General features: G+C 38.5%; 2 protein-coding genes across 7 annotated transcripts in view; one reads left to right on the top strand and one right to left on the bottom strand.

Moving 5' to 3' along the window:
* Positions 1 to 23,419, bottom strand: part of cabp5b (calcium binding protein 5b) — a 35,444-nt gene that overhangs the window by 8,507 nt on the left and 3,518 nt on the right. Inside the window, exons 3-5 of one of the 6 annotated variants that reach the window (XM_062036818.1) lie at positions 4,615 to 5,024; positions 2,854 to 2,915; positions 2,683 to 2,735 (exon numbers count right to left, since the gene is read on the bottom strand). In XM_062036818.1, the coding sequence (XP_061892802.1) occupies positions 2,683 to 2,733 (51 nt within the window). In that variant the 5' untranslated portion in view covers positions 2,734 to 2,735; positions 2,854 to 2,915; positions 4,615 to 5,024. Of the gene's footprint in view, positions 1 to 2,682; positions 2,916 to 4,614; positions 5,025 to 11,080; positions 11,315 to 23,419 lie in introns of those variants that run through there. The other 5 variants (XM_062036819.1, XM_062036820.1, XM_062036817.1 and 2 more) reach the window with 5 other exon arrangements.
* The window catches only part of LOC133642549 (uncharacterized), a 46,346-nt gene continuing 34,005 nt past the window's right edge, over positions 11,079 to 23,419 (top strand). The window contains exons 1-2 of the mRNA XM_062036809.1: positions 11,079 to 11,124; positions 11,195 to 11,479. Of these exons, the coding sequence (XP_061892793.1) occupies positions 11,082 to 11,124; positions 11,195 to 11,479 (328 nt within the window). The 5' untranslated portion in view covers positions 11,079 to 11,081. The remainder of the gene's footprint in view (positions 11,125 to 11,194; positions 11,480 to 23,419) is intronic.

Consider the following 23,419-nt stretch of genomic DNA (forward strand, 5'->3'; position numbering starts at 1 on the left):
CAGGGACATATTTCCTGAATTTATAAACATAATATACATTTTTTTAAACGAAAAAAGATTTTGTGATGCTAAAAAATATCAATGTAATCATAGTAGTATCGACTAGATACACTCCTTTACTTAGTATCATTACAGTGGATGTTAGGTGTAGATCCACCAATGGCGTTTTTTTACTTTTTGACGGCGGTGAGCTACGGTGTGTAGTGAAGCATGTTTAGCTATTCCTCGTCCTGCAGGGATGATACTTGTAAGAAACTCACTTTATTTGTCGCCACGGAGGCGAGGATTGGTTGGGGGACCGGTACTTTTCAGAGGCGGTATAGTACCGAATATGATTCATTAGTATCGTGGTACTATACTAATACCAGTATATCGTACAAACCTACTTTAAACATTATCCAATCCGAAATGTGCTGTCAAAATAAATTATACCAGCTCAGCGGCCTTGCGGTTAGAGTGTCCGCCCTGAGACTGGGAGGTTGTGAGTTCAAACCCCGGCCGAGTCATACCAAAGACTACAAAAATGGGACCCATTACCTCCCTGCTTGGCACTCAGCATCAAGGGTTGGAATTGGGGGTTAAATCACCAAAATGATTCCCGAGCACGGCGCACGCTGCTGCTCACTGCTCCCCTCACCTCCCAGGGGGTGAACATGTGGATGGGTCAAATACAAATTTCACCACACCTAGTGTGTGTGTGACAATCATTGGAACTTTAACTTTATATCGTTGTCTTGTCAGGTGCCGCCCGCATGGCTTTGTTAGCCGTAGGGGGCCCGTTTTGTGAGAAAAAGCGCACTTCAAATCTAAATTATTTAATGACGAGGCGCTTCACATGAACTTTTACCCCGAAGCACTGTCACTGATTAGAACATGAAGACAAATTTTGCCTCATAACTCTTGGTGGCACGTGTCATTAGGACTAAAGGTACAAAGTAGAGACCGTGGGTTCAATTCCATGTCAAGGTATAAATGATGTTAAGTTTTCAAATTGATGTTTTAATGATGTTAAAACGGTTTATTACATTAAATGTCAGCATAGTAATTAAAAAAGTGGATTGTTAATTGTGTTGCTGAAGGTAATATTGTTTATATGCTGGTGGATACCCATGATTTCAGCCTTTCAAAAGCTCCTCTTGGACCACCAAATTTTCAATGTGATTATCTTGTGTGATGACTGTATTATGATGATAGTATATATCTGTATCAGGAATCAATTTATGTGGACCCCGACTTAAACAAGTTGAAAAACGTATTCGAGTGTACCATTTAGTGGTCAATTGTACGGAATATGTACTTCCCTGTGCAACCTACTAATAAAAGTCTCAATCAATCAAAAAACCTCGGTATTTGTCAAATCCTGGTTACGGCCCTGCACTAGACCAGTGATTCTCAAACTTTTTTTCACCAAGTACCACCCCAGAAAAAACTTGACTCTGCAAGTACCACCATGACGATCAACATTGAACTACAGTAGCGTAGTAGGCCTCAGTATTCATTAAAAACAATGCAGAGGCTTTATTTAACAGGTATTTTTGTATTATTTTTGGTCACTGTAACATTACACACAGTTTGAACAGTAACACTGTGTTTAAATATCGAAAAATAAAACACTGCACTTTAATCCAGTGTTTCTTTGGCGCACCACTGATGGAGCCTGTGTACCACTACTGGAACATGTACCACAGTTTGAGAATCACTGCACTAGAGTGCTGTCGGAAATGATCTTTGACTAGCTTTTTTGTAGTAGGTCCTTAAAAACAGCAGAGCACTCCTGTAACTCTGACAAACTAAATAGACCAAAATGTCTACTGTAGAGGACGCTAGTTCTCTGGAATATACAATACAAGAATAATACTGTAGGGGAAAGTTCGGCTTTCTGGAAATGTGGCCCCCAAATCAATCTAGTTGACTATTCCTGCTGTACAGTATGTACCAACATATTATTTCTGGACACTTCTTGGTAAATGTTATATAAAACAGTACTGTATTGACATTTTGTCCAAAAAAAATTAAAATTATTATAATTTTTTTGTTGTATGTAATAATAACATAACAACACCTTATATCTGAGAGCTAACGTCAATATGTAAGAAGACTCCACTATTATTTTTCTATTTAACACTTACGGATTTGAATAATTTCAAAATTAGAAAAAGAAAAAATAATTACAAAAAAAAAACAAAAAAATATACATACATACATACATACATACATACATACATACATACATACATACGTATGTATGTATGTATGTATGTATATATATATATACACACACACACACACACACATACATACAAGTATATATACACATGCATATACATATACACATATATGTATCATAGATTTGCATTTGTTTTTATTATTTCACCATTTTAATATGCAAATCTACCATTTGACTAATGTCAATACAGGTGAACAAGTAAATTGTACAGTAAGCCTACAGTATAAAAAATTAGGGATAACTGTCTGCATAAGATTACAATATACAAGTATTTTTTTAATGTAATGTATGTGCATGCCTAAAATAAATAGCAGTCCCAATTAACATTTAATAATATCAATATTACACAAATGTAGCCATAAACAACCCCATATTTCTGCCAAAAATGTATTAAGTTGCACTTTTAGCTTGTCTCATTGACTATTTTGCTTGGAATTCCTTGAAATGTGACTTACTTGTCTCCTCGACGCCCCTTTGAGGAAGATGCAGGCTTGTTTCTGGCTCATGTCTGCTTTTGTAAAGAAATATATATTAAAAAAGCATGTATTTTATGTATGTATGTATATATGTATGTATGCTGTCTTTATTGAGTGTGCGTATGTTGAGTGTCAAATGTGATCACTTGCTGATGTGTGTATGTCAGAGAGGAGGGATGAAGTCTCTGGTGGATTATCTCTGCAGCTTTGGTCTGGAAAAGAAACATGGGCTTAATGATGTACATATACACATTTGCAATGTTGTGTGTATGGTGCACATTCAGACAGGGACATCAATTGACGTAAATCCAAGGAAAATGGGAATAGGATTGAACATCTTACATTGAACATTTTTGTTGTTGTTGAAAGTTAAAGGAGCTGTTTGCAGCTTGCTCAAAGTTCAATTTTGTTAAGCCAAAAACGAGAACAAGAACAGAACGTATGTATTTTTAAATATTTTTCACAATAAAAAATGCTGGTCGGCCCGAGAAAATTGTCTGCTGTTCAGGCTTGTTACTCACTCAAGAGAAACAACTAACAATTTGCAGTCATGCTGTTATGATAGCTAAACTGCTATCATTAGCTAACAACACACAAAGCTAATGGATGTAGTAAGGATGTAAAAGCTGTAAGATGGCGAGATGTAATACTTCAAACTATGAGTGTCCTGATACAACTTTTTCACTTCTGATACGATACAAATATTGGAGCCTTGAGTATTGACCGATACTGATATTAATTAATGCATTTTTTCAGACCAGAGGGCGCATCGATTATAGGGCGCACTGCCAATGAGCGGGTCTATTGTAGGGCTGGGCGATATGTTGAGTTTGTAAGACATATCGATATATTTTTAAACAAGATATGAATTAAGAAAATATCGTAATATCGATATAATTTATTTCACGTTAAAATGACCAAACGCCGCTTATTTGTTGTGTTCCTACTAAACCCCCCCCCCCCCCCCCCCTTCCTCCTTCCAAGATGTGCTTGCACGTATAAGAACATCCATGATTGGTTGGTTGTTTACTATGATGAGTCACGATTGGTTAGGGACAGGCCAATCGGAGGCAAGATAGGGCGGGTCATGGAACCAGGAAGGGAAATCACAAAGGCCCTGCCTGCAAATGTATTTATTTATCTGAGTTTGATACATTTTGTATTATTTGCACAACAATGGTATTTATTTTATGTAGAAATAATATTTTTCTATTTTATATAAGTTGTTTAATTCTGTTACTTACACAGTTTCTTTTCTGTGCTGTTAATACCCATCTTGACTAACTGGGTTAATAAAAGTGCCACTGACTGTTTACAGTACAGTTGTTATTCACTTCAATTTCAGTGAATATCGCTCAAAAATGAATATCTTTATATGTATACTTTCACCGAAAAATATATTGAGATATACAGTATATCAAATATCGAGTTGAAGTAAAAAAAGATGTAGGAGTGACATTTAGATGTTAGCTTTGCACAAGGGAACGACCTGTAGGACTGCTTGTGTCAGAGAGGACATTTGACATGCAAGCCAATATCATCCAATACTTGTTTTTTTTGCTGATATTGGACCGATATCAATATTGAATTGGGCCACCATTGGAAAATTAGCACCCTGAAGGCATCTGTGATGGTTACGGAGGGAGTGTAGACGGCACAGACCAAAAGGGGGCAATATAGCTCTATGATTTATTATATATATATATATATATATATATATATATATATATATATATATATATATATATATATATATATATATATATATATATATATATATATATATATATATATATATATATATAATAACAAGCAATATATTATTTAACAAATGTTTGGAGTCTGAAAAAAGCCAAAGGAGTGTGTGTGTGTGTGTAAGACTATGTGTGTGAATTAACTGCTGAGTGTTACCGTAATGTTGAACGAGAGGAGGGACAAGGCAGGTAGTCTGAAGGGTATAGCGAGGCGTCAACAGATCCGTGTCCAGAGCGGGGGTCGAGAATCGAGGGTGGCAGTCAGAATCCAGAGGGGGTTCAGGGAAGTGAGGCGCACAGCTCACTTCCAAGGCGACGGAGGATAGGTTCTCGAACAGCTGATTTACGTTCTGGCCCCAGATAGCAGGTTGAGCAGGCTTTTGAAGGCAGTCCTCTGATGATCAGCTTCAGGTGCGCTGATTGCCGGTGAATGATTGCAGCTGCCGGCTGCAGCGGTGTGCAGTGTGCGGTTGTGGGCGTGTCCCGAGGTGCGCTCTTGGAGGCGCAACAAGCAGAGCACACAGATGAGGGCGCATTGGAATAAGCCCTGGCCGTGACAGCATCTGCCTAAAGGTTGCAAATAGTCCTTTTATTATTATGTATATCTAGCAATGCTTCATATAGATCACACGTTAAACTTTATTTACTGTACCTCTTTGGTTTACACGGATGCCTTTACTCCTAACTCAAGTTCCACTACTTTTGTTTTTACTGTGAATATCTGGTGACAGCTGTCAGTTATTTTTGCCGTAAAATCCACTGACATTTTTTCTCACAGTGTACACAAACATTTTTGGAAAAATGTTTTACTTAAACGCATTACATTTATTTGCTCAGTAACAGGTTTATCTTAAGTCCCTAACGCAGGGATGTCAAACTCATTTTAGATCGGGGGCCACATGGAGAAAAATCTACTCCCAAGTGGGCTGGACTGGTAAAATCACGGCACGATAACTTAAAAATAAAGATAACTTCAGATTGATTTCTTTGTTTAAAAATAGAACAAGCACATTCTGAAATCGTACAAATCATAAAGTTGTTGTTTTTATTTTACACTTACATGTTGCGGTTAATAGTATTCTACCTTTATTTGTCGTTATTTATATATTCTGAATAAATTATGTGATAATGTTCATTAGTCAACTCATTGGTGTTAATTTTCAATCTATCAAGATAAAAAAAAATTACATCAAAATCAAATTACAGTATGTTGTTTATGTAGTTTGATCATTTTCCTCGACTGATGTACTAACATCATGTGATTTATTTTGTACATATGTAGCATCATCTACAAAGATACAAATAATTGCTATTGCGACATCCAGTGGACCCATTTAGAACAGCTGTTTCTTTCATTCTAAAATTTCAGGTTAATTTTTATACTTGGCAAACTCATCCCATGGGCCGGATAAAACCTGTTTGCGGACCTGATCTGGCCCTCGGGCTGTATGTGTGACACCCCTGCCCTAATGTGTATTTTGAAGCTAAATTTGCTGTTCAGATAACCTTTCGCGGTTGAGGTAAAGGGAATTTGCTGTCGAAATAGATTAGATGACTAATCTGGATTTATGTAAGAATAATGTGATGTATATTTTTTTAAAATTATTGGCATGCATTAATCCAGTCGATACTACTATGATTACGTCGATATTTTTGGCATCACAACATCTTCTTTCGTTTAAAAAAAATTTAAATTATGTTTATAAACTCAGGAAATATGTCCCTGGATACATGAGGACTTTGAATATGACCAATGTATGACCCTGTAACTGTCAGGGTTGTCCCTGACAGTTTGGTCAAGTTTTAGTTTTCCTCTGCGTTTGTCTTGGTTTCCTGTTTTTAGTTCCTGTCAGCACTCTTATTTTGGTTATTTCCTGATTATCTCCCTGTGGCTGATTGGCATGTGGCCACACCTGGTGCCAATCAGCCAGCTGCTATTTATACCTGCCCTGCCCTCCAGTCACTGCTGGATTATTGTAGTGTCTACTGGTCAATGTCACTTCTACCTGTAGCTTCTACCTGTCACTATTTGTCGTTGTAGCTCTGTCTACTTTTTTCCACTCCGCTCTAGTCATAGTTCCTTCGTGTCACAGTAAGTGTTTTTGTTTCTTATCCACAGTTAGCCTTTGTGCTATTTTAGTTCATAGCCTAGTTTGTTCTCCGCCTTGTGTGCGCCTTTTGTTTGTTCCCTTTTGTTTGTTTTTTGCCAAAGTCTTTAATTAAATCATGTTTTCTCGCACTATGCCTGCCATCATCTCTGCATCTTGGGGTTCGTCACCAACAAACTTTGACAGTAACGACTTGGTATCGGATTGATACCAAAATTTGTGGTATCATCCAAAACTAATGTAAAGCATCAAACAACAGAAGAATAAGTGATTATTACATTTGAACAGAAGTGTAGATAGAACATGTTAAAAGAGAAAGTAAGCAGGTATTAACAGTAATTGAACAAGTAGATTAATAATTTATTTGCTACCGCTTGTCCTTAATAATTTTGACAAAATAATAGAAAGGAAAATGACACAATATGTTACTGCATATGTCAGCAGACTAATTAGGAATCTTTGTTTGTTTACTTACTACTAAAAGACAAGTTGTCTTGTATGTTCACTATTTTATTTAAGGACAAACTTGCAATAAAAAACATATGTTTAATGTACCCTAAGATTTTTTGTTAAAAAAAGCCAATAATGCAATTTTTTGTGGTCCCCTTTATTTAGAAAAGTACAGAAAAGTATCAAAATAATTTTGGTACCGGTACCAAATTATTGGTAACGGGACAACACTAGAATGCATTATCATGTTATATCTCACATTCTATATTGTATTTTGGAAAAAACGTTGTCATAAACGTTACTTAATTCATTTAAAAAAATAATACAAAAGAAAACAAATTGTTATGAATATGTACATTTATTCCGTTGTAAACATTCATTCACTTTCTTCTTTCCTTTATGGATCTAAACTTTACCGCTGCCGGTATTTTCTTTTCTATATTTGTATTGTAATATTTTCAGAAATTGTTTGTTCTATTTTCGGCCAAAGTAAGACAAAGAAAACAATCTGAAGTTGTCTTTATTTTTTTGTTTTAATGCCATGATTTTAATAGTCCAGTGCACAGATTTTCCTCCATGCGGCCCCTGAGCTCAAATGAGTTGGACACCCCAGCATAAATGCATTAACTTTGACATCTCTAAATATGACACTTTTTCTAGCCGTATTTTATTTGGAGCTTCACCCCCATTAATATGTTTCCAACACAGAAGGTGACCAGAACGCCATTTGTTTACACCCGAATGGAATGCATACGTGGGGGATTCTGACTATTTTGGACTATGCAAACAAGTGGAAATTGCTGTTTTGCATCAAAACACTTCTTTTTCTCACTACGATGGAGCGAAACCATCCTTGCCCAGGCACGCCCTTCTCGTTTTGGAGTATAAATATTTGGGGTTTTGGCACCAGCCGCTAGACTAGATCTGACCAAACTAAGTCTATGAGCATGAACTGATGAAGCCTACTTGGATGAGAGGCGAAACGTCTTCTCAGACAAACCAAACAGTCCAGTTGCAATCGATTGAACGCCCTGAGATACAAAATATATGATAAACAAGTGCCTTGATTAAAAAATAAAGAAACATACTGTATCAATTCAATCTCTGTAGGACTCCCCCTACTGTTGAAAAATATGAATTTATTTAATATTATTTTATTTATTTATATAATATTTATTTATTTAAGTGTTCAATCTAAAAACATATCTAAGCAAGAATAAATATTTGGTAGGTCCTGTATATTAGACTTATAAACTATACTGGACTGTCAACCTTTATGATTAAGGGAAACATAAACATATATTTGAAAAAAAGGCATAATAAATATTTTCAAGCTTTTAAACACAATAAATATTGAATTTTGCTTAAATTTCAAACAAGCCACCTCAGGTGGCCAAATACTTTTGGCATTATAGCGTACCTAAATACAATTAGTGTTTGCTTAGTTGAGCCGTTGCTTTTTTATTTTTAAAAAAAAAAGGTGATTTAATGATTGAAAACCATAAGAGGTGTGAATGTAGGCATTAAAAACTATGTGGCAAATAGAATCGGTTACAAAAAACACATGGAAAAATATAGATACATTGTTTTTAAATTTTCTTGGCAATAATATATGAATATATATATAAAGTACATATATATATGAATACATATAAAGTACATTTACATATTTTTTTTTTTGCACTTTGAGTGAAGATATATGCAAAAAAACTAACAAAAAAAACCTGTCGAATCAAAAAAAAAAAGTTCTGATCTGTTAAGCTTTTTCAGTTTCCAAACACATCCTCTGGCTGCCCCCCTGGGACACCACCTGCTGCTTTGAAACTGGACCCATAAAAACAAATTCTATATTCTCACCCTGTTTTCCACACAAAAATAATTTGCGTGTTGAATAAATATTGTGAAAGTGTACTATAGATGTGCAAAAAGGTAGTAGGAATGAAAAATGTGCATCTCTTAGAAACAAGGTGACCATCTGTTGTTGGACCAACCATGCTTGACACCGCTGTTTTGCATTTGGACTGAGAGAGTCGAGATGACTGACAGAAAAAAAAAAGATTCTCGGTTTGACTTTAGGTAAAACCGAGAATCACCTAACATTTGTGAGGGCAGAGGTCACCACATGCGGTTATTATTTTAGTTGTAGTTCCTGCATAAATGTTTAATTGAACTAACTCAATCACGTCTTTACGGATCCCATGTTGGAACAGAAAAGGATATTCTGACGTCCCCACAAAGTCGGAAACATTCAATTGTCTCAAAGAAGAAAATGCCGTCAGATATAATTTATCCTGGATTTATCGTAATCATCAATTAAGTACACAGTAATACATTATTGCTTAATTTATATCAGTTTATTTCTCCTGCATTTATTAATTATTTAATTTCAGCTGCAACAGGCGTCTCTAACTCATTTTATGAGTATTCATTTCAGAATCATGTTTTAGCCACATGACATTTTTTAACTACTTCTACCTGAGATATGGTAGGCCTTAAGTCATATTAATTTTAAAATTGCATGTACAAGTTGTATATTTTCAAAGTCTTGAGTCCCCCAGGAAATGGTTATTCCGCTTGCTTACAGGAAGTTATTCTTTGTTTTGCCCAATGTGTTTTTTGGGCTGTCATTTTTGTGTTTGTGTATAACAACACGTTATGCAATTATGTAATACATTTTCAACTCATTATGTAATAACACCACATTTTTAATAATATAACGCATTTTGTAATAAACCTTGAAACATTTTGTTAAATATGGTATAAGTTATTACAAAATGATTCATGATAATCTGCATATTTACATGATTATTGCAATATTTTTAGACCAAAAATGCCAAAAAAAATATGCTAAAAGTTTTGGAATGTGATTCTAGGAGTGAACGTGTTTCTTCTTGAATGTACCTTTTTTTTAAAGAAAGTTTTTAGAGAGAATAAATATACATATACACATTTTTGTGGAAGTGAACATCATTTATTTTTTTCACCCTGAGAGTGAAAGAGTTTTATTGTCATGACTGTATTTTTTTTACTCCTGTGGTATATTTGAATGTCTTAAACAATGATTCTTAAACTTTTTTTTTTTTTAACCAAGTACCACCTCAGAAAAAACTTGGCTCTCCAAGTACCACCATTATGGCCAACAATAAAATACAGTAGCGTAGTAGGCCTAAATATACATTAAAAACAACAAAGAGGTTTACTTTAACAAGTATATTTGCTTATTTTGGCCATTGTAACATCAAGGACAGTTTGAACAGTAACACTGTGTTTGAATATAGGAAAATGAAACAAAACTAACTTTTTCCATCGATGTCAGATTGCGTGGCTGATAGACGAACATATGCAGGTAATACAAGATAAGATAATTCATTATCTAAGACAACGCTTGTTTAGAAAAAAAATGTTTTCACAGGAAATAGTGTATAAATACAGTATGTGTAAAAAAAAAAGGTTGCTAATAGTGCTGAAATGTGATCTTAGGACTGAAAGTGTTAAATTTTTTTTATTTTTTTTAATAAATAGACTTGATAAAGAAAAATAAAAAAACCTGTCTTTGTTGAACCTGTGAAAAACTTAAAAAATGAAATACATCCATCCATTCTTTTTTTTTACTTCTTTTCCCTCTCAATTGTAATACTTAAAAAAAATGAACAAAAAAAACTAGGATATTATAATAAGAAAAGGAATACATTAAATATATATATGTTTGTGGGAGCAAACATACATTTTTGTTTTACCTTGGGAGTGATAACAGTCCTAATTTTTTTTACTCGAGTGGGGATATCTAATGTCCTGGAATAATACAAATAGTGATAGGTATTAATTTTATTCATAAGCACAAATCTAAGCAAAGTCACTGTACCAACAATGAAACTATTGCAATAACAGTATCAATAAAAAAGATCAATAGTAAACATGATTGTAAAATGTATTGCAGCTTACGTAATGAGCGGCCATCTTGCAGCACACCTGTAGTGCCACTATATGCAAAGTGACCCTCCCACCATGCAGCGTGCTATAAAAGCTGCACACATTCCATCCCATCACAACAACTTGAGTACCAACCATGTTCCGTGTAGTTGTGCTGCTGTTGCTGGCTGCAGGTTCCTGTGAGTGTCACTGAGGCACACATGACCATAGATCCGTTACATCCCATATCTAATAACTTTTCCTCCGCAGGTGTCGAGTGTGAAGAGTTGACCCAGCCACCGTCTGTCACTCTGCAGTCTGGTCAGAGTCTGAGCATCGACTGTCGGGTGTCTTACTCTGTGCGTAGCTACTACACAGCGTGGGTCAGACATCCTGCTGGGAAAGGACTGGAGTGGATTGGGATGAAGTCTACTAGCTATTCTTTCTACAAGGACTCACTGAAGAACCAGTTCAGTATTAATGTGAACCCCTCCAGCAAAACAGTGACTCTAAATGGACAGAATATGCAGCCTGGAGACACGGCTGTGTATTACTGTGCCAGACAACCACAACAACACAAAGCATCAGCAGACTAGAACAAAAACAACAACACTGTGCAGCGTGACAAACATGTTCTAGTCACTTGTTAAATGGAGTCCAGTCCCAGGGGTCTCAAAGCAGAGTCGAGGCAGAGTCTGCGTGAGAAAAAGAACTGTATTCACTTTAAAATATCACGTTTTAACCACGTGACTAAATGTGTTAACTACTTCTACCTGACCTATGGTAGGTTTGAAGTCATCATGAATGTAAAACTGCATGTTCGCAGCTGAGTGTGAAGCGACTGGGATGAAAATCAGCACTTCCAAGTCTAAGTCCGTGGTTCTCACCCGGAAAAGGGTGGAGTGACAATTTCGGGTTGGGGACGAGACGAGAAGGACCTTGTGTCTTGTTCACAAGTGAGGGAAGAGTGGATTGTGAGATCGACAGGCTGGTCGGCGTCTGCAGTGATGCAGAGCCTGTATCAGGAAAAATTTACATTAACTTGATTATAAAAAAAACAATACATATCTTAGTTGAACTTGTGCAAATCTTAAAAGAAGAAATACATCCATCCATTTGTTTTTACTGCTTGTCCCTCTCAAGTGTAATACTATTTTCAGAAAATAAAAAACATAAGGATAATAATTAGGGCTGTGAATCTTTGGGTGTCCCATGATTCGATTCAGTATCGATTCTTGGGGTCACGATTCGATTCAAAATCGATTTTTTTTTTCAATTCAACACGATTCTCGATTAAAAAACGATTTTTTTCCCGATTCAAAATGATTCTCTATTCATTCAATACATAGGATTTCAGCATGATCTACACCAGTCTGCTGACATGCAAGGAGAGTAGTGGATTTTTGTAAAAAGCTTTTGTAATTGTAAAGGACAATGTTTTATTAACTGATTGCAATAACGTACATTTGTTTTAACTATTAAATGAACAAAAAATATGACTTATTTTATCTTTGTGAAAATATTGGACACAGTGTGTTGTCAAGCTTATGAGATGCGATGCGATGCAAGTGTAAGCCACTGTGACACTACTGTTCATTTATTTTTATTTTTATAAATGTCTAACGATAATGTCAATGAGGGATTTTTAATCACTGCAATTAATGTAACTAATATTGATACTGTTGTTGATAATATTCATTTTAGTTTCACTACTTTTGGTTTGTTCTGTGTCGTGTTTGTGTCTCCTCTCATTTGCTCTGTTTATTGCAGTTCTGAGTGTTGCTGGGTCGGGTTTGGTTTTGGAAATGGATTGCATTGTTATGGTATTGCTGTGTATTGTTTTGTTGGATTGATTAATTTAAAAAATAAAGATAAAAAATAAAAAAGATTTTTAAAAAATGAGAATCGATTCTGAATCGCACAACGTGAGAATCGCGATTCAAATTCGAATCAATGTTTTCCCACACCCCTAATAATAATATTGACCTCTTAAGGCCCAAGCTGTTACGGCGCACGCGCAGTCCGTTTCTCCCTCTTCTGCGGGAGCACTCAGTTGCTCCACTGTGAGCGCCTCCAGACACGCCCCCGCGCGCGCTGCGCAGACCGCGCCCACACGACGTTGCAGCCGGAGGCAATCTTCAATCAACACACCTGGCAGTGATTACAGACGACAGGATAAAGAGCCTCGCCACTGACTACTCCTCGTCGGAACGTAGCCCTGTGTAAGCTTCACGTCTCTGACTTCCCACCTGCGTTTTCGCCCGTGCTTGTTTCCTCGTGTCTCATTCTGATCTTCTTCGTCTCTCATTTCTCCCACAGTCCCGTGGCTCAGCTTCTGCTGCCATTTTCCCTGAATCCTGATTGCCCTCCTGATCCACCGACACACTGCCTGGACTTTGGACGCCATCTCCTGCACCACGACCCCGCTTGGACCCCGGACTTCCTTGCCTCTCCCCTCTGGATTTGGACGCCACCATTCAACACGCATGACAACACTCCTTACGGTATCTTCATGTGATGTTATGTGCCAGGGAATATAAGAACAACACTACCCAGCATTCAACAGGAGTGACGAGCATGCGCGGTAGCCCCTTGAAGGGTGGTTGTATGTCGCCATGCCGGCAGCTAGAATGTGGTTATGAGCACGCTGTGTGAGTAAACGTCAAGAACTCAGCCAACACGCCTTGTCTGCATTATTTATAATTAGACAGACAACACATGGTGTCAGAAGTGGCCGTGAGCAGCGTCGGACGGAATGTTAGTCACGAGGGAGCCAGACGAGCGGAAGGAAGATGTATCCGGTCGCGTGAGTGTAAACGTGCGAAGGACGCCACATTTCTGAGGAGTTTGCTACGATGTGTGAAGACTATGAGCGGCGGTAAAGTGACACAGAGGACAAGGGACAGATTGAACAAATAGAAGAGGATCTTGTGCCCGAGTTGGAGGAAAGCCAACAACACAAAGAGCTGTGGAGTCCCGGTAACTTACCCCAAAGTACAGTCATGCAAAAGCTAAGTCCACCTAGCCCAATGCTACTAACTGCTAATCTTGCCGATAACTGGAAGCATTTTAAGCAAAGATTTAATATATATTTAGCAGCAAGCGGAGCAGGAGGTGATAATGAAAAGCTGAAAGCTCATATTCTTTTGCATGTTATTGGAGAAGATGATTTGGACATACAGTATATAATAGCTTTCAGCTGGATGAAGCTAATTTGATTCTGGAACAGCTAATGACAACGTTTGAAGAATACTTTGTGCCTCGTCAAGACGTGACATTTGAGAGGTATAAGTTCTTCACACATGACCAAAAGCAAGGAGTACCTTTTAATCAGTACATGGCAGAGCTTCACACGCTAAGCAAAACATGTGAATTTGACACTCTGAGAGACTCACTAGTGAGAGATAGGATTGTTTGTGGTACAATGGATAATGCACTGAGAGAAAGACTGCTTCGAGAAACTGGGCTTACGTTAGATAAGTGTGTCAGTATGTGTAGAGCAGCTGAGACCACCAGAGCTCAAGCAAAAGAGCAACGGAGAGGTGAAACAGCAGTGCATGCCATACATAAAGAACAAAGGAAAAAGAAAATGTGTACCAAACAAAAGGATCCAAAAGACAAATCTATGGAATTTAAATGTTGTAAATGTGGAGGCAGCCACAAGCCAAAATATTGTCCTGCATATGGAAAAAACATGTAACAACTGTGGAAGGAGCAATCACTATGCAAAATGTTGCAAAGCAGCTTCAAGACAGAAAGTTCTCACAGTTGAAGAAGATGATGATAAGGAGGAGTTGATTGTCAATGTGGTGCAAGCATGCACAATTGAAAAGGAAGAGTGGATTGTTCCAATTACAGTGAATCAGACGACAATACCATTCATGTTAGATACAGGTGCTCACATAAACCTGCTATCTTTGGAAGATTACAAAACACTGACTGTAAGAGCAAAATCCATCCAGTAAAAACCAAAGTAAGTGGATACACTGGAGAACGAGTTCCTGTTAAAGGCGGATGTATTGCAACTTTTAAACACAAGGGTCGACAGATGAGAGCACAGCTACTGATCGTGGATATGAGTGTACAACCAATCCTGGGACTCAGTGCATGCACAAAGCTCAATCTTGTCAAAAGAGTGTTTGTGGTGACATCTCAAGAAACTGCAAATGCTCAAGACTCACTCGGAAGAGTATAAGGACTGCTTTCAAGGATTTGGATGTCTACCTGGACTACATAAAATATGTGTAGATTAAAATGTGTTTCCTGTTTTGCACCCGTGTAGAAAAGTCCCATTTTCTCTGTGGGAAAAACTGAAAGATGAACTAGCGTGAATGGAAGAATAGATGAGCCAACTGAATGGGTCAGCTCGCTGGTTGTTGTGCAAAAGAAAACAGGTGCCCTAAGAATATGCTTGGATCCAAGAGACCTAAATAAAGCGATCAGAAGAGAGCACTTCAAGTTACCAACCAGGGAAGAGATCATGGCACAATTTGCTGGAGCAAAATGGTTCAGCAAATTAGATGCTTCATCAGGTTTCTGGCAGATGAAGCTTGACGAGGAGAGTTCAAGACTGTGCACATTTAACACCCAGGTACAGGTTTCTTCGTCTACCATACGGCATTTTGTCAGCGCCTGAAGTATATCATAAGACCATTCTCATGATTTTTGAGCACATAACCGGAGTTGAGACAATGATGGATGATATCATAGTGTGGGGCTCAACACAAAAAGAACACGACGATAGACTGAGACAAGTGCTAGACAAGACAAGGGAGGTGAACCTGAAACTTAACATAGAAAAATGTGAGTTTGGAGTGAAGTCACTTACCTTTGTGGGAGATGTTGTGAGTGAAGAGGGCGTGAAGCCAGACCCGAGAAAAACTTCAGCAATCAACAACATGGAAAGGCCAACCAACAAAGATCAGGTCAGACGTTTCCTGGGGATGGTCACCTATCTTGCCAAGTTTGTCCCACAACTGTCAACACATTCAGCACCTCTCAGCAGTTTTCTTGAACAAAAGAATGAATGGATGTGGTCCCACGAGCAAGAACAATGTTTTCTGAAACTGAAAGAGACTCTTACACAGGAGCCCGTGTTAAAGTTTTATGACCCCGAGAAGAGCACCAGGATCTCGGCAGATGCATCACAGTACGGCCTGGGAGCAGTGCTACTGCAGCAACATGAAGAGCAGTGGCTACCTGTCGCCTATGCATCCAGAGCACTGACAAGTGCAGAGACCAGGTATGCTCAAATTGAGAAAGAACTGTTAGCAAGTTTGTATGTATGTGAGCGTTTCCATCAATATGTATATGGACAGATGTTTCAAGTGGAAACTGATCATAAACCGTTGGTGTCTATCATGAACAAACCGTTGAATGACTGTCCAGTATGAATACATCGCATGCTAATTCGACTGCAAAAATATGACGTGCACATGATATATACACAAGGAAAATATATGTACACAGCTGACACATTGTCTAGAGCAGTGGATAAGAGAGAACTTGCAGACAGTGAAAATAGCACAGAGATACAGGCATATGTAGATATGGTAGTGACATCTTTGCCGGTGACTGCAGACAGAACAGAACAAATACGGAGAGAGACTATTGCAGATGAAACTATGGAAGAACTCAAGAGCGCAGTACAGAATGGATGGCCTGACAACAAAAAGGATTGCCCCTTGAAAATACAAGACTATTGGAATTGTAGACCTGAGTTCACTGTGGTGGATGACATAGTGCTAAAATGGAGAAAGTTTGTTATTCCGTACTCACTGCGCAAGCAGATGCTCAAAAAGATACACGAAGGCCACCTCGGTGAAGTCAGGTGTAAACGGAGGGCTAGAAAAGTAATGTACTGGCCAAGGATCAATCAGGATATTAGCCAGACAACAGCGTCATGTGGAGTTTGCCGAACTTACAGGCCAAAACAACAAGCGGAGCCATTGATGACTCATCCAGTGCCCCACAGACCTTACTACAAAGTAAGAACTGATCTATTTGACTTTGATGGAAGGAGCTACGTGGTAGTCACAGACTACTTTTCGAACTATCCTGAAATTGGAGCGTTGCAGTCAACATCGAGCAAAGCAGTTGTCAGTTATTTAAAGACTGTTTTCGCCAGACATGGTGTTCCATGCGAACTGTTTTCCGACAATGGTCCCCAGTTTTCTGGCTGTGAGTTTGCTGCCTTTGCCAAGGAATGGGGGTTTCAACACTCCACGTCAAGTCCAACTTATCCAAAGTCCAACGGCTTAGCAGAATGCTCTGTAAAAACAGTAAAAAATATTTTTTAAAAATCACAGGACAAAGATGACTTTCAGAAAAGTTTACTGATCTACCAGAGTGCACCTCTACAAAATGGACTGTCACCAGCCCAAATGCTGATGGGTAGGCGCATTCGCTCCAACCTACCAGTCAACGAGGATTTGCTGACACCCAAAGACGCAGCTGCATGATAGAACGGCAAAACACCTGCCTATGCTGAGGCCAGGAGACGTTGTACGTCTCAGAGACATTTCTACAGGCACCTGGAGACTAAAAGGACAGGTGGAAGAGGAAGTTGCTCCACGCTCGTATAGGATCCAGATGGAAAATGGACCGTCTCTGAGAAGGAACCGCACGGATCTTCAACTACAGCTCACTGAAGGCAACTTTGCAGCTCAGGAAAAGGCTCAACAGGACTCAGCTGGACCTGCAGAAGTTGCTGACACGGAGCCTGACCTTGCTGACCAAGGACTGACAGCAGTGTCCGCGTCACCTGCTGTTGAGAGACTGTCTAGACCTAAGAGACATGTTCAGCCACCTAAGAGGCTGATTGAGAGTTGTTAAGAACTCTTGGTTTTTGCGAGTTGTTTAAAAAAAAAAAAAGTGTTGACATAACTGTTATGATGCTTTGACATTTTTGCCCTTTATTTCTTTATTGAAAGTAAATTCTATAAAGAGAAAAGTTGTTTGCAAATGTGGTTACAATGCTAAAAAAATGAAAGAGTTAAAGCTAAAAAAAACACACTTTATTGAGTTAAACATTATTTCTTTATAGGGGGAAGATGTGATGTGCCAGGGAATATAAGAACTACACTACCCAGCATGCAACAGGAGTGACAAGCATGCGCGGTAGGCCCGTGAAGTGTGGTTGTATGTCGATATGCCGGCAGCTGGAATGTGGTTATGAGCACGCTGTGTGAGTAAACGTCAAGAACTCAGCCAACACGCCTCGTCTGCATTATTTCTTCATACTTCCTATGTTAATTCCAGCACATAATTTACATTCAAACACATAGTAGCATACACACCCTACGTACTCATCAATCACTCAATAAATACATTGACTTTGTACTTTCGCTTTTGTGCCGTCTCCTTCCCCCGTCTAAGACTTAACACAAGCTGTTTGTTTACATGCTTCTTTTTTTTTTCTTCTCTTTGCTATTTGGGCTTATTGGACCCTAATTAGAATAAAAACTAAGAATCATCTTTTTATATGATGTACTTAGTCCATAAGTACACAAACGTGTACTTCATGTTTAGTGACATGCTAATTCTTATTTTTACACTTTTTTCCCCAAATTCCATTGTATGTTATACTCTTCTATCAATCAATCAATCAATCAATCAATCAATCAATCAATCAATCAATCAATCAATCAATCAATCAATCAATCAATAAATTTTGACACCACCAGATGGCAGTATAAGTGTCCACATAAGCGGACATAAGACCTCAATTCAGTAGTGTACACAATTTTGGAAATAAGAGCTAAAAGGTGCTGTCCACACATGTGGCCACTAAGTCTTTAGATTAACATAACAACAATAATATTAATAATAATACATTAAAAAATTATAATATGTTTGTGTGAGTGAACATAAATTACATATATGTCTGCTTGGGCTGCTGCCCCCGCGACCTGACTTTGAATAAGCAGACGAAGATGAATGGATGGATACAATTGCATGTACAAATTTTACATCTTCACACTGTTGAGTTTGTCAGGAAATGGCTCGAAAAACTTCTGCTTGCTTACAGGAAGTTGCTCTTTGTGTTGCCCAATATTTGTTTGTTGTGCTACAATTTTTGTGTTTACAATGTTATTTCAATGTAATTTCAGAAAGCTGAGGACCGGGGGCCCTGACTTGTCCCTTCACTTTTAGCCTTATTTTGTATATTCCGGGGAACCACTGTCCTCTGCAGTAGACATTTGATTTTTGTCTATTTATTTTGTCAGATTTACAGGAGCGCTCCGTTGTTTTTAAGGACATTCTGCGAAAAAAGCTAGTCAAAGATAATTTCTATGACAGCAATTTAGTGTTGGAAAGAATCTGCAAAAATGTGAGTTACTCACAAGTTTTTTTTAACTACACTCGTGGTCCACCAGTTGAATCATCCAAATGATGAAAAAGAGAGGACCTATAGAGGTGCCTTAAGGAACGACTCAGTTATGTAAATCACAAGTTTGGACACCTTAAAGTTAAAAGTTAAAGTACCAATGATTGTCACACACACATTAGGTGTGGCGAAATTTGTCCTCTGCATTTGACCCATCCCCTTGTTCACCCCCTGGGAGGTGAGGGGAGCAGTGGACAGCAGCGGTGCCACGCCCGGGAATCATTTTTGGTGATTTAACCCCCAATTTCAACCCTTGATGCTGAGTGCCAAGCAGGGAGGAAACCGGTCCCATTTTTTTAATAGTCTTTGGTATGACTCGGCCGGGGTTTGAACTCACAACCTACCGATGTATGTTTGCTAGCAAGGTTAAAAAGTCAATGCAAGGATCTGTCAATGTGTTTACGGTGGTTCGAGTTCCTCTATACAACAGGAGCACTCTACTGTTTTTAGGAATTTGCTGCAAATTTTTTTTTTCTCTCCAAAGTTTTGAACTGAACTCGGGGGCCGGTATGGTGTTATTGGAGTTCATTGGAAAGTTGAATACAACTCAATTACAGTATATTAAAGAAATCCACATCACACTTCTGCCAAACATGTTTTATCATCTGTGGTGCTTCACAGTTTGTCTTTCAAAAGAGTGCTTTAAACGCCCTACACCCTCGGACGCTAGAAGTTGCAGGTCAAACCACTGTTCATTTAACCTGAAGAGATTTAGTTACATTTAAATGTTTACATTAATGCTGGATTTGAATTATTTCTATATTAGACAACAGCAAAAGTCGTTGGTAAATCTACTGCAAATTCAACTTACAGATATTTTGGTTGCACTTTTGATATTACTGAAAATGAGAGCAGAAAAGGTTTACTCTTGTTAATTCAACAGAAAGTGATGGTGGCACCTAAATAAGAAGTGAATGCATTGGCCATTAATTGTAATTTACTTGCTTGTCTGTATCCATAATTCATTTATATCTAATTCCCTTACAAGAAATAACAAGAATATAGGAAACTTTATTTATTTCACAGTCACACTGCTTGAATTTTTGGCTAAAAACTTTGGCTTAAAGTTACCCTTAATCGTACCGGCAATTATTATTTGAATCGAATCGTTGTAAAACAAATCATTACTCCCCTGATAAAATGTGTTTTTGTTATTGAGTTTATTATTAACACATCTTTGGACGTTGACAATAAAGTGAACCGCATGAAAATCTGTCGAAATTGGGCAAGTTGTGATTTATTTTCTTTCTTTTTCAAATACACAATACATTGAACATAAAACAAGAAACCAATGTGTACATGAGGAAAAATGTGTGTGTAAACTGACAAAAAGAAAAAAAAAAGATATGAAACATAATAATGTATTTTCATTATACTGTGTACATGCATAGACACTTTTATAGACACTTAATGTCAGGCTGTTCTCCACCAGTGCTGACGTGTCTAGGGTGTTCCGTCGTCCTTTGCGTCGCAATTTGTACATTATAAAGTTTTGTTTTATGACGTGTTTATTGTTAGTTATTGTGTATTATTCCCCACACAGTAAATAAGTAGTTAGTGGGACTGTAAGTTTAGACAGCATGTTGTGTAGTCAAGTACTCTTAACTGTTAATGACAATTGAGACTGCAAAGGTCTTAAATACAGAATTTTCACATTTTTGTCGTGTTTGATTTTTATTATTAGGTAGTGGTTGCTGGGACATGAATCAGCGAATAAGCTGCAATGCAAGTTTTTCATGTGGGCAAGATATTCATTCTGTAATTATATTGATTATATCAATTTTCGTAATCACAGCTGAGGATACATCTTCTGAACACTCTCACCCATCTCTCAAGTCTTAGGAAGTAGTAATGCTTAAGTCCGGGTCAGTAAAGTCAAAGTCCAAGTCGAGTTGCAAGTCTTGGATATTTTCAAGTTGAGTCCGAAGTCATCAAAATTGTGACTCAAGTCCACAACTCTTTTTTTATTTTGTATTTTTTATTTTTTTTATAATGTCCTGCCCAGCTTCTCGGGCAAATCATATAGCAGATGTAGATGCCCATATCGGCTGTTCAGATTTACTTTACAAAAGAGAAGTGTAGGATACTTCTCTTGTTGCCTTACTTGTATTTTGACTTTATTAAATGTATTTATATTATCATTTGGTGCAGCCGGGCCGGAGCAGGAGGGGATAGAAAGAGAGAAAAAGGAAGACAGAGGGGGGAATTGTGGGGACAAGAGGGGGATTAGACAGAGAGACAAAAACAACAACAGCAAACACAACAACAACAACAACAACAGAGCAACATCAGCAAATACGACATGTACAAATATGATGGTAAAAGTAATAGCAAATAAGCAGTTAGCAAAAATAAAAAAATAATACAGAAATGACAATGAGCATTATTACACTAAAAATGGAGCAATATGAATACCAATAGAAATAGTGCTATTGATAATAAACAATACCAATACTTTACCTTTATTATCAACAATACAATTGTTCAAATGCAACAATACATATACGTAATGATAACTTGAGATACGAAAGAATGCAGAAAAATGGAGGGGAAGAAAGAGAAGCAACCTACATTAACCTTGTAGATTGTTATAGTAACAATAGGTTAAGCTTTGTCAGTGTGCCATGTGTTATACCCAGTTTACCCTAGGGCAACAACGTTAATATATGTTTGATGAAACGTGATTATGTGCATGAGTGTATGTGTGCATATGTACCTGTATATGTACAGTATGTGTATATGTGTGCTTGTACAGTGAATGTATATGTACAGTATGTGTATGTGTGTACAGCGAATGTATATGTACAGTATGTGTATACAGTATGTGTGTTTGAAAACTGAATGTATATGTACAGTATGTGTATATGTGTGTTTGTACAGTGAATGTATACGTGTAGTATGTGTATGTGTGTGTCTGTACAGTGAGTGTATATGTACAGTATGTGTATATGTATGTTTTTACAGTGAATGTATATGTACAGTATGTGTATACAGTATGTTTGTATAATGAATGTGCGTGTGGATGTACGAACTTTGAGTGTGTAAATATGTACTGTATTTATTTGTATATGTATGTGGGAGCGTAGGTACCTATGTATGTCTGTATGTATGTGTGTGAGTATATGTGAATTTGCATGTACAATACATTTGACTCCCAGTGTGTGCGGGAGCCAGAGTACGGCCCCAGCCTCCCCGAGAGCCCATCCCACAAACAGTAGGTGTGGTGCCCAGGGAACCAGGGGCCACCGCCCCCACGCAGCCAAGCCGGACAGCGACAGGAACCCCAGAGCCTGGCCCACCGCGCCGCCCACAAGGGCCAGCAGCAGGCCGCAGACAGACGCACCCGGCAGAGGACAAGGCACGAGAAAAGCAGGGGGAAGCCAGACCCCAAGCCAGCGAGAGACCACACGCTACACGGACAGAAAGGCGGGATGCCCCGCCCGAGGGGCCCGGAGACCCCCCGCAACCGGACGGGAAGACCGCCCCCGCCCCACCGGCAACCGGGCCCCCACGAGCCCCCCCCACCCCCGGAGAGCGCGGCGAGGCCAGCCCACGGCCACCCCACCCAAGCCGGCCGCCACAGGACCACCCAGCACGGGGCCACGGGAACCACCCACCCCACCCGCAGGGACCCCAACGATGGAGATGGAACAACCAGCAACCGCCCCGCCGAGTCCCCCCCCTGAGGTAGGGGATATAAATAAATCAAATAAATAAATACATAATAATAATAATAATATTAATAAAATATATTAAAAAATAAGAATAAATAAATAATTAAATCTATTTATTAAAAATAAAAAATAAAAAAAAAGAATTAAAAGAAGATCACAGACATGCTGACACACAAGGTCGCTACCCCAACAACTGGCCGACTCGCAGCACCTCGGAATACCCTGCAGCACCACGCTACCACAGTAGACGCAGGGACCAGACCCAGCAGGCCCCAACCAAGACGGGCACCCGGAAGGGATGGACGGTGGGACCCAGGAGCTCCAGACACGCAGTCCGGATGCAGTAGCCTGAGGCGCCGACCCCCACCCGACAGGCAGGCCCAGAACGTACCCCCAGAAATATACATACATATATATATACATACACATAAA

Source organism: Entelurus aequoreus, linkage group LG25 (assembly GCF_033978785.1).
Source record: "Entelurus aequoreus isolate RoL-2023_Sb linkage group LG25, RoL_Eaeq_v1.1, whole genome shotgun sequence".
Taxonomy (NCBI): Eukaryota; Metazoa; Chordata; class Actinopteri; order Syngnathiformes; family Syngnathidae; genus Entelurus; species Entelurus aequoreus.